The sequence below is a fragment of the Chenopodium album genome, chromosome 6 (assembly GCF_948465745.1).
Source record: "Chenopodium album chromosome 6, dcCheAlbu1.1, whole genome shotgun sequence".
In the NCBI taxonomy this organism is placed as follows: domain Eukaryota; kingdom Viridiplantae; phylum Streptophyta; class Magnoliopsida; order Caryophyllales; family Amaranthaceae; genus Chenopodium; species Chenopodium album.
Window position 1 is genome coordinate 59,135,193 of NC_137839.1, and position 12,547 is coordinate 59,147,739.

A 12,547-nucleotide genomic window follows, 5' to 3' on the forward strand; every position below is an offset into this window, starting at 1 on the left:
TTAAATAATTGAAAGAGAGATTTGGGACCAAACCCTCAGAAATTAAACCTTTCACGTCTAGGGCAAAGGCAACTTCGAATATGGCTAGGTGTATCTAGATCTAATGAATGCGGAATTTTTATATTTGAGAAAAGGCTAGTTTAGAAAAGAGAGAGAGAGAGAGTAATCAAGAGAATCTTGATGAGAGTTGGTGAGAATTGGTAAGAATAAGAATTGATGAGAATTGATGAATGAAAACGGAGTTTTTACGAAGTTATTTATAAAGAAAATCAGCCAAAAAGATAAAACATCAAAAACAGAGTTCTGACGCGGATAAAAATTGATTAGCGCCAACGCCGGCCCGTTAGCGCCAGGCGCTAATGTTAGCGTCTGGCGCTAATGTTGGCGTTAGGCGCTAATCCCGTTTTTAACGCGTTTTCTAAAATCATATATAATTTAACCGTACAGGAGGATAAAATCGTATATTCCTCAAAAACATTCTTTTATTCTGATTAAAACTCTAAAAAGTTAACAAAAGTCAATTTATCAATGCTAATTGAATTAGGAATGAAAAGAACCTTCTAGAAGAATCTAGAAGACTAAAACCATTCCTAATTGCATTAGGAATGATAAATCCATATTAGGCTCTCCCCTAGATCATTGGGCCGCATATAAGGCTCAAACCGGGCCCAGTTCAGTAATAAATTGGCAATAACTTCCTCAATATTCATCGGAATTAGGCTAATAATATATCGTTGGAAAGCTCTTATCAAGCCCCATCCAACTACACTACTATTGGAACCATATCATGGACCAACCAAACTGGATTGGCTGTTTTCTTAAAATAAATTTTCAAAAACAGAGAGAAAAGAAAAGAAATTAAAACTATCCGCAACACTAGACTTTCCACACTTTCATTTCATTCGATTATGATTCGACACGAAAGGTACTCATCACTGGGTTTGATTTTGGGGAGACACAAATGGGTGTCTACAATGATCATCTCAAGTATTACTGCACAGAGGAACACATAAGCAATTCATCTCATTTTCTACGTTAGAGGCTAAAAACATGAAAATATCCATCAAGAGATCGAACTCAGCAACATATGCAATCATGATCGTAGGGGCTACAACAAGATAATGATCTTGGCATCAAATGCCACTTTCTTTGCAAAGAAAAATACTTTCCTAATAAATTGGATGCTTTTAACGGTAAATAATCCACCTTCAATTGACATTATTAGGGAATTGTGGAGGATCAGAGCATAAAACTTTAGGAATGAATCATATATATAGAATAATGCAGAAATTATTCATGAAGCTTAAGAGTTAGTGAACCCAGCAGTGGGACTAAAACTAAAGTTTAATGTAAAAATGTGAAGCAAATTAAAACAAGCTTGCAATTATTGTTTTACATAACTTACATCTACTAGTGTAACTACCATGCGTGTAGTGGCAATTTTTCAACCATCAGCACCATGAATTTCAACGCTTCTAACATTCCAGTTCTAGTCCATTACAATAGTCTGTAATTTGCAAAAAAAGAAAAGGAAAAAAAAAAAAGAGCTTACTGTCAAATTGTGAGAAAGCAACAAGACAAAGAACCTAAATATCAAAGAAGTCAAACCAAACAGAAGCTAAACGAAATGAACCCACCAACCTAATCTCATAGAAAAGTTTTGAGGAAACGGTGTCCATACAATTACTTCTCATTCCGAAAATTAATGGACAGACTATAAGTCCAATCCTTCATGTCATCATTAGGCCTCAATATCTATATGACACACAAGTAATTAAATTTAATTATGCCAATCTAAGTTGGTTATCAAGAAAATATATACAACTTGATTGTAGTGCCCAATTTAGTACGATTCGAGAAACATACATACTACAAGTACCTCTCAATCTACATACTACGACAGTTTGAGCAATTTCTAATCATTCTAGTTAGTTGACGGGATTTAAAGTGCCAGAATTGCATTTCTAATCAAACCCATTAGCAAAATTAAAATGGGAGCTAAAGTTAATAAAATCAAAATAGTAAGACTAAAAAATGGAGATAATTTCAGCTCTTTAATTAGCTTATTAATCTAATTAGCTTGGAATGCAAATCAAACTGATTTTAGCACAAAGTATAACTTTTACTTTAAAGTTTTAGTTACTCCAACGTACCACCACAACTCCAATTAGTAATCACAAATTCACCATCAAACAATAAAAACCGTCAAAATCAACAGATAAAAATCAAAGTAAAAATTACAAATAACCCAAAAAAAAAAAACAGAAGAAAGAGAATGAACCTCAATAAGCACCACCATTACCGCCTCTTCGTCGCCGCCGGCACCACACACAATCAATAACTTCTTCACTGCAGTTTAAATGAAGAATAAGTAGTGGGAAGAAATTTTAAGAAGAGATTTATCAATTTTTCACATCACGCACCTTGAAAAACCCTAATCCAGTCGAATCTATTCATACATAGATACAATCCCCTGAAAACTAAGATGAACCACGACCATTAGAGCGGTGGCCAAAATCCTCAAAATCATCCATTGGAGCGATGGCCGAAACCCTAGGCAGAGGACGCTTTCGCACTAGTAGCCGAAACCCTTTTATATCAGCCACCCTTGCACTGGTGGCCGGCAAGCCGGTTACAATTAAAAAGGGAGAAAGAGGAGGGGCAGCGACCTGGTGCAGTCTTGATGAACGGCGTGGAGAGGACAAGGGAGAGCTGTTTGAAGAAGATGCAAAAGGGAGGAACATTGTATTAAATTGGAGATTAGAGCGTAAAAAACTAAGTGAAGGAGTTTTTTTTTTTTTTTAATAATAATAATAAGTTATGGAGTAATAAATATATGTAATAAAAATAAGATAACACTTCTTAATGTTACCATAAAATGTTACCTATTTTAAAAGTTTAAAAGTGTTACTTTGTAGTGTTACTTATGTTAAAGGTGTTACAGTAAGTGATACATTCTAAAAAAATGTTACTAAAGTGCTACTTATAAATCCAATAATTTTTCATTTCAAAATGTGTTACCAACATGTGTTACATAAAATCAATTATGTACTAGTGTAAATTAATAACTTTTAATTTTTGGAAAAAAAAAATTAAAGAACTTACCAATGACTTAATAGCAGACTCGTAGTGTTTCTGATTTCATCTTCGAACGTTGAAGTCAGACTCCATAATAATGGTGAAAAAAAAACAAATAGAAAAAAATGATTAAGGAAATTGACATGTGAAGAACAATTGAAAGAGTATAATTTTATTCTTAGATTTTAGTCCCGTTGAAAGTTGATGGCAAAGAAGAACATTTATGGGGGGAAATCAACTTTTTAGAATTAATTTGGGAAGGAAGATGAAAGATCAGAAAAATTAAGGTAATGATACAATTAATTGATTTCATGGATGAAAATTGAATATTACACGAATAAATTTGGTTAGATTATGGGAACTAGTTTGGCAAATTTAACTTCCCCAAAATGAAGGAGTTATTTTCTAGGAGAAATTAATGTGAGGGGATTATTAAGGGAATAATTTGATTAGTTGACAAATAAGAAATGCTGCTTACTTTGTAATAATCAGTATTAATTTCAATTTAAATTTAATATTTTTTTAAAAAATATGAATTTCAGATTTTAGGGCCCTGGGCAGGTGCCCCGGCTGTCCCAGCCCAAATACGGCCTTGCACACTGATGTACTTAACACTGAAAAGGAAATAGTAACATTAATTTGCTTTTACGTACATAACAATGCTAAGGTGATACTGACAATACAAATGCATGCATCTACATAAGTGAAAAATTACTTTCTGAATCAATGCATGCAAGACTTCAAATTTGTCAAATAAGAGAATAAAGATGACTACATACCATACACATTGGTCCTATAAGATGGATGAGATGCATTTCACTCGAGCAACCATCCATTTTCCCCCTAAAAAACTTCTACCTTCCATTCTCATATCAACTTAGTTTTAATAACATGTCATCCAATGAAGTTCTGACTCTTCTAATTCCTCTTCCAATTCAGAAAATAGTCAAACACAACGATATGAAAGACGAAGGCATGCCCATCGTCTCGTTGACCAAATAATGGATGAAGTTTTATGTCCAATCCAATTGAAGTATATCAAATGTTAAATCAAGTTACAAGGGCACCAAGGTTGATTGTTCCAAGGGATTGTGAGGATGGACACAATCGTTTATGGAATGACAACTTTGCTGACCATTTTGTGTTCCCTCCACAGTCATTTCGTCGGAGGTTTCACATGAACAAACATATCTTTCTCCGAATAAAGCAAACTTTAGAAGAATTTCAACCCTTCTTTCACCAAAGACAAGATGCTGCAGGAAGATTTGGTGCTTCCGGATTGCAAAAATGCACAGCTGCTATGAGGGTAATAGCTTATAGCACCTATGCTGATTCTATGGATGATTACATTCGAATTAGTGCATTTCTTGCAAGAGATTCACTACAACATTTTGTGGAAGGAATCGTCTCTTACTTTAGTGATAAATATCTTAGAAAGCCCAATGAAGAAGATCTGGTAAGACTACTAAGAATTGTTGAACATCGAGGATTTCCAAGCATAATAGGTTCTATTGATTGCATGCATTGATGGTAGAAAAATTGTCCACTTCGATTAAAAGGTATGTTTTCTGGAAGACCAAAAACCCACATTAATATTGGAAGCTGTGGCATCATATGATCTTTGGATCTGGCATGCTTTTTTTAGGACACCAGGTAGTCGTAGTGATATTAACGTTCTTAATAGATACCTTTTGTTTAACGATGTTTTTGAAGATCTTGCACCTTCTATTAACTACGTTATGAATGACCGTCAACACAACATAAAGTATTATCTCACTGATGGTATATATCTTAAATGGACAGGATTCAATTCAGTCCTACAATATCACTGCCAAAATAATGAAAAATAAGGTCTTTTTGCCAAAGTACAAGAAGCTAGATGAAAGGATGTTGAGTGTGCTTTTAGAGTACTACAAGCTCGTTTTGCAATAAAACGGATGTATCATTATGCATAATATGACCGTTGAAGATGAAAGAGATACGTATAAAATGTATTACAATCCAAATAAATATGATCAAGCTACAAATGCGCTTCGGGTAATGGAAATAATGAAGAGCTTTTTCAGTTTGAAAATAGCAACAACCGAATTGCTAGTTTGGAAAATTAAATGTCTAAGAGAGCTCGTGTTCGTGATGAAGCTATGCCTAAAGCCTTGAAGAAGGCCTTATTTGAACATATGAGGCTCAAATTCGGTTTTAATAGTAGGCAAAATAATATGCGTTAATGGAGGTGTAATCGTTACATTAAATTATTGTACTTGTACTTAGTCACGGTTCGTTGTTATCTTTTAAAGATTGTTGTCATTTGATAGAATATGTATTTTTTAATTATTATTATTGAATTTAGTAAAGTTGCAATTATTGTTTATTTCTTAATTAATGAATAATTACTTACTAATTAAATCTCAAAATGCATTAATTTTAAACATAACTGATTATTACCAAGTGCATTAGTTATATATACTGATAGGGTTTAAGAGATAGATTGTGTGGTGGGGTTGGGTAAAAGTAGGAGAGAGAAAATATATATCCAAAAAGTTGTGTTAGCTATTAGGATATATTGGTTATTAAATGGGTATAAGAGTGTTATAGGTGAGGTGAAAGATGGAGAAATTAATAAAATAACCTATAACCACAATAGTTGTTGTCAACCATTGTGTTTACTGACAGGCTTAAGTCGTATCACCCAATCAAAAGTAATTCCAAAATCCTCTAACTAATGCAGATAGGGAAGTAGGGTCGAATCCACAGGGAAACTGGTCTTTATATTCCTAATTAATTAAAGCAATCTAATTTATTAAGTAACCAAATTGTTATTAAAAAGGAGAACTAAACTACTAGGAGTAAAAGTGGGAAGGAATTAAAGTAGGGGGAAAATCAATGAAATAAAAGCCTAGGGCATAGGTTCACCAATAAACAATATTCCAAGGTAAAACATAATAATCAATCATCAATGCATAAATTAATCAGATCATAAAGGGCTTTCGCTACGTATTACAATCACATAATTAATCTACCGGTATTAAATCTCATCTCTCGAATCTCGACTTAACCATTTATAAATTAATCTGCCTATTGAAACTAGACCTAAACATAAATTCTCATCTCTCGAATCTCGAATCAATAATGTCAAACTCATGTATAAAAGATCAGACCTAATCTAGTCACAGAGCATTAAATCAATCAATAGGAAATTAATCTAGCATTAATAATCAACAACAATAAGTTACCCCTTCATATTATTTATTGATCCCCATAAACCCTAGAAAGAAAACTACTCACACATAATTAAATATAAACTAAATAAATCAGTTAAAGGAGACATGATGAAAGAAATAAAGTAAATAACTGAGATTAAAGTAGAAGAAATTGTTACCAAAGTAATCAGAATTATGGAGTTGAATTAAGAACAAAGTAGAGAACAAAGTTGTAGACAGAGAAACTAATCTAAAACTAAGTAGAGAGAGAAAGTCTGAGAGAAGAGATACTAATCAAAAGGATTAAAATCGTATTTATATCTAAAACAATACTCCTAATTAAAACTAAAATAAATTGCCGGAATTAGCACTCTAAAATTCTCGTGCCCGATCGGGCGAAGGGCCGCACGATCGGGCCCACCTTTTCTTCAATAGGAGCTTCTACTCTTCCCCGCCCAGCCGGGCGCGCCTTCAGGAGGGAGCTCTCTTGGCCTGGCCCGGGCACTTGGGCTAGCTTGGACTTCGATTGGGCTCCGATTCTTCGGCCCAATCCGGATTTCCTCTTCGGGTCTTGAATACTCGGTCCAAATGCAAATCTCAAATTCTAAGCCTTTAATCACCAGTTCGATGACTCTAACTGGCCTTGGGCTATAAAAACTGGTTGTGCTCCTCCAATGCTTGTAGTCACTCCATGATATCTCGGGAAAATGCTCCAAAAGTGCAAATCCCTACAAAAGCCAACCAAATCTAGGAAAACACTAGAAAACACCAATTAGTAATAAAAGTGGCTCTAAAGAGCCAAGAACTAACACTACTAATTAGGACCAAGGGACGGGGGTAAAATAATATATAAAATGGACATATCATTGAATTAGGGATATATTCATAAGAAATATAAATTATGGAAGATTACTTTCAAAAGTCTGGTGTTATGGTACATACTATATAGTATTTAGCTATAAATATTTAGTTTATGGATGAAAAACAATTGAAATTATACTGACTTGATTAACAATTCTTGGTAAAGTTTCATTTTTAAATTTTTTTTTACCCTAGTTAAAAGAAAATATAGAGAATTGAATATAAAACCTTTAATGGTGCATATAGAGCCTCTTGTGGTACCTGGTTTTTAGTGGACAAATTAGTCTATAGAGGTTCCACTTAAGTGTCTGGTAAGACTTTTAGTTAAAAACTTAGAGTTGCCAGCTTATTTTTACTCGATTAAGGACGAATTGTAAAACAATCAATTTTAAGAAATAAAACTAAAATCAACTACTAACTCCATAAAAAGAAAATTTAAGGCACAGTCTTGGGTTCGGGATTTAGGTTAAGAGAATCGAATGTCGGGAACTCGTCTTCTCTTCCGTTCTAAAGAATGGGCTCTTACTATTGCGTTGTTTAAATTCATGTTTTAAGGCATGTTAGTCAAATAAAATGGTATAATAATTAATATAAGGTAGGTTTGAGCACTGAAGTTGCACTACGTACCGATCATAGTGGGATTTTGAATTCACTCACGGATCAGAACCTTCGTAGTTCGGACTGATAACATATTTTAAATAACTAACCAATTCCATTGTTTTTTTTTTTAAATTTTGGTAGTTGACATAAACGTCATTTTTGTAAATGGGATTTTAGTGATCTTTGACGGATTCACTCATAAAAATAGAATGGACCACCTTGGTTGAGGAAAATCCCCCGATTAGTGATTACCAAAAATGTCTTTTGAACAAGACAATTCAACAAATGCGTCCCAATTGATGACTTTTTTTTAAGTGGATCAAGGGTTTTTTTTTTTGAGTGAAACGATAAGAGTTCGCTATATAATCTCACTTTGGGTTTAAAATCACTCGAGGGTAATTTTTGTAATGTTTTAAGGGTTATGTGTTTGGACTAATGGAAGCGGCCAAATAAAACATAACACCTGTCAAGGTCTTACTTCCAAATAAAAGGGAACAATAATCTATTTAATCATATCCGGTTGTCAATTAATCCATCGAGGATTTTTTTTTTATTTTGAAAAACATCATCAACCGGGCATTTTATTAAACTTAAAACAAATCAAGTTCCGCCAAAGTAGTAATACTTTGAGGGAACGAGTTCATACGAACATACTCTACATTACTACCCGTATCCCATCTCACGACAAGATGTTACACCGTATTACAAGCCCGCTCAACATACAAGATTTTAAAACTACTCAAAGAGCTCGAATTTTAGCAATATCCTCATAGTCACAAAAAATAGGAAAGTATCCCTTCCCCCCTAACCTGACAACTTGCACAACAGCAAGTGCATCACTTTCTATCCAAACTTTGGGAATTATAATGGGATATAGGCTTATTTTTTATATATAGATCGATAGTTATTACAACCTTATACAACTAAATAATTAATCTTAACCTCATGTTTGGAAATGAGGTCATAACCTTATATTCAAGTATCTAAAGTTATGATTCATTCTTGTGTTACAAAAGGATTTTTAAAAAATGTTCACAAAATTATAAATGATTTTTATTTCTAAAATCGTCTTAAAATAAAATTAAAGTTTCTTAAAAGATCTTTTATTTCTGAAATCATCCTAAATAAAAATTAAAGTTTTTTATGACTTTTTATTTCTAAAGTCATCTTTAGATAAAATTAAAGTTCCTTAAAAATTCTTTTATTTCGAAAGTTATCTTTAAATAAAATTAAGACATTCTAAAAAGAACTCTTAATAATTAAAATTTTATAAGTTAAAATTTCATAATATAGGTTCCATGACACCATTAGTTTCTTAAAAATAAATTAATACAATTTTCAAAAGTAATTAAGAGAAAATTGTGTCTTTTAATATTTTAGATAGCTTGAAAGAAAAAAATCATTAAAAATCATAGAACATCAAAAAAATATATTGGGAGATATGGTTAGATAGCTCTTAAAAAAATACTATCACTAGAGCTAAATAAAGGGAATTGATTCCGGACGTAAGACGTGTTACATTGGCAACCTTTAGGACGTGGTAAGTTACTCTTTATCCTTGAATATTCTTTACATAAACTCTTAATTCCTTAGATCTTTAAACTCACCTTAATCAAGAAATTATTCTTACTATATATAATTTAAACAAACACAAGAATGCATTAACACTTTATATTTTTATATAGTTGTAGGGAATATTTCAAGCGTTAATCCCCTAGCTTGAACCCCACTGTGATCATACACTTAAGAATGGTGGCGTCCAAAGGGAAAGAAGATAGAGCAAAAGAGTCGCCAACAAGTTTTTTTAGGAACTTGTAAACCGTTCACGAGGTGAAGGTTACACCCCTTAACGATCCAAGAGATCGTCAACTCCATAAGGTCTTGAACCAAATAAGGTTCGGGATGAAGGTACAAATCCAACCTAAAAGAGATTGAACCTGCCCTGATAATTGGCCTCTACTTTATTCTGATCGTATTCATGTGCGCTTTCTGACTATCATGCAAGCAATAGGATTAACCCTAAACCTGTTTATCTATGTTGGTTGAATATTAATGCACAAATAAAACTATTATTGGCGATAACTTGAATTATAATCAAATTAACCCTAAATAAGATTATTAAATATCTTATTAAGCGTGATTACAAGTACAAATTCCCTTTAAACACGCATAAAAGGCGTGATCAAGCAATAACAATAAATATCAAGCAACATCAAAATAACTATAACAATTATAATCATAATAATAATCAAAACAATAATCATCATAATAATAATTATATTAACCATAATAATAATCATGTTAAAGCATAATAATAACAAGATCCTAGGCATGATACTAACAAGATTAATAACAAACCCTAGCATGTCACTAAGCAATAAAAATCAAATCTTTAACCCTAACATGATACTTACAATCATAAATATTAGGAAGAACATAAAAGGCATCGTAACAATCATATTTAATATTATAATGTAACCGTTTGATGTTTTCTACACCATAACATCAATAAAAACCATTAAAGTACTTATTTTGATGCCTCGTACCTCTTTCTAATAACAAAATACACGCGTTAGTAACTTCAAGGAAAATAATAAAAACAACAATTAAATTAAATAATTGAAAGAGAGATTTGGGACCAAACCCTCAGAAATTAAACCTTTCATGTCTAGGGCGAAGGCAACTTCGAATATGGCTAGGTGTATCTAGATCTAATGAATGCGGAATTTTTATATTTGAGAGAAGCTAGTTTAGAAAAGAGAGAGAGAGCAATCAAGGAAATCTTGATGAGAGTTGGTAAATGAAACGGAGTTTTTACAACGTTATTTATAAAGAAAATCAGTCAAAAAGATAAAATATCAAAACAGAGTTCTGGCGCAGATAAAACCTGATCAGCGCCAACGCTGGCTATTGGCGCCAGGCGCCAACATTAGCGCCAGGCGCCATGCTAGCGCCAGGCGCTACAGCTGGTGTTTGGCGCTGATCTGGAAATTCACGCGTTTCCTTAAAATCAGATAAAAATTGTCGTACAGGAAGATAAAATCGTATTTTCCTAAAAAAATGTTCTTTGATTTTAATTAAAACTCTAAAAAGTCAACAAAAGTCAATTTATCAATGCTAATTGAATTAGGAATGAAAAGAACCTTCTAGAAGAATCTAGAAGACTAAAACCATTCCTAATTGCATTAGGAATAATAAATCTATATTAGGCCCTCCTCTAGATCATTGGGCCGCATGTAAGGCTCAAAACCGGACCCAGTTTAGTAAATTGGCCATAACTTCCTCAATATTCATCGGAATTGGGCTTATAATATATCGTTGGAAAGCTCTTGTCAAGCCCCATCCAACTACACTACTATTGGACCCATATCATGGACCAACCAAACTGGATTGGCTGTTTTCTTAAAATAAGTTTTCAAAAACATAGAGAAGAGAAAAGAAATTAAAACTTTCCGCAACACTAAACTTTCCACACTTTCACTTCATTCGATTATGATTCGACGCGAAAGGTACTCATCACTGGGTTTGGTTTTGGGGAGACACAAATGGGTGTCTACAATAGTAAACAAAAATAAAATGCAAATGCAACTAAACCCCCATTTTCATAACCTATCACCTCACCAGTAGGGTTGACTTTCTAATTTGGAGTAATGAAAGATTTAGGGCTAATTTAGCACCTAATATTATAATTACTCCTATTGGTAACATCACATTAGTTAGCATAATAATAACAATTAAGGAAACTGGTGAGAAAAGTAGGGAAATAATACCTTGAGCTAGATGTAGCTATTTTTTAGATAACCCTTTTTGCTTAACAAAGATAAAATATGAGACTTCCTTAATTAAAGTGAAATAAGAGAAGACTAAATGATATATTTTTTGGAATTTTTGAAATATTAAAACAAACTAGTGAAAATAAAGCTAATGAACCTTTTTTTTTTTAGATTTTTAAGTAAAGAAAATAAACTTGAATTAATAAAGCTAGATTTTGAGGAATAAACTTTTTATTTTTTTAATATAGACTAGGAATACTTAAGCAAATAAACTATTTTATTTTTGTTTAAACAAAGATAAGAAATAACAATAATACTTGAAATAAAAATATTTTTTGTGGTTTTTTTTATGGGAATTAGAGATAATAACAATACTTAAATAAAAATAGAAGTAATAATTTAACTAGATGATGCTTTTTACAAGCTAATAAAGCTAAATTAGAGATATTTTAACTAAATCAAGAGATTAGAGGAGGATCTTTTAGAGAGAGAATTACTAGGATTTTTTTGGTGCCCTATGTAACACTCTAGAAATAAATTTCTTTTAAAATACCTGGTTTACCCTGTTTAAAACTTTAAATAGGAATATCTAAGACATTACTGCCACCGTGAAAACGGTTAAGGCAATTATCTAAGACACACAGCGGAAGACTAATTTTAAAACCATTCAAAATAAGTCAACTTAAACAGTCAACCAACGAAAGTAAAGTCAAACAAAGTAAAATAAAATCAACCTACAACTTGGAACCATTATAGACCCTTATTAAAACCAAACCAACTTCAAAACTTTTGCGTTAGGCATGCATAATAATAATGTCACAAATAATTAAAGAATTAAGCACATCATATACTTATAGAAACTAGAATGATTCGCTCTTCACTCATGCCCATTCATGAATATGTAACATCACCTGAAAAGCTTCTCTTTACTTGTTTTCACTACTCTCCATTAAAAATGGGTCATCATAGGGCCAAGATAAAGACAAGGCCAACAAACACACAAAGCACACAATCAGCAAAGTCGAGTACATAAGCTTA

At 32.5% G+C, this 12,547-nt stretch overlaps 1 protein-coding gene and 1 long non-coding RNA gene across 2 annotated transcripts; one reads left to right on the forward strand and one right to left on the reverse strand.

Annotated features, from left to right (window-relative positions):
* Nucleotides 1-209: 209 nt before the first annotated feature.
* On the reverse strand, nucleotides 210-2,751 carry LOC145634937 (uncharacterized). The gene is made up of 3 exons (XR_014113695.1): nucleotides 2,424-2,751; nucleotides 2,282-2,349; nucleotides 210-1,507 (listed from the first exon to the last, which is right to left on the reverse strand). It is a non-coding gene; the product is annotated as an uncharacterized LOC145634937 (long non-coding RNA).
* A 1,369-nt stretch (nucleotides 2,752-4,120) lies between these two features.
* On the forward strand, nucleotides 4,121-5,010 carry LOC145637001 (uncharacterized). The gene is made up of 2 exons (XM_081688524.1): nucleotides 4,121-4,534; nucleotides 4,882-5,010. Exons 1-2 carry the CDS (start codon nucleotides 4,121-4,123, stop codon nucleotides 5,008-5,010), a joined length of 543 nt encoding a protein of 180 aa, XP_081544650.1.
* The last annotated feature ends 7,537 nt before the right edge of the window (nucleotides 5,011-12,547 follow it).

Bases quoted from the DNA above. Each gene is read 5' to 3' on its own strand.
- LOC145637001 (XM_081688524.1), top strand. From the start codon at position 4,121: ATGTTAAATCAAGTTACAAGGGCACCAAGGTTGATTGTTCCAAGGGAT. The intron at 4,535-4,881 runs GTAAGACTACTA...TTAAATGGACAG, and splicing joins AGCCCAATGAAGAAGATCTG to GATTCAATTCAGTCCTACAA.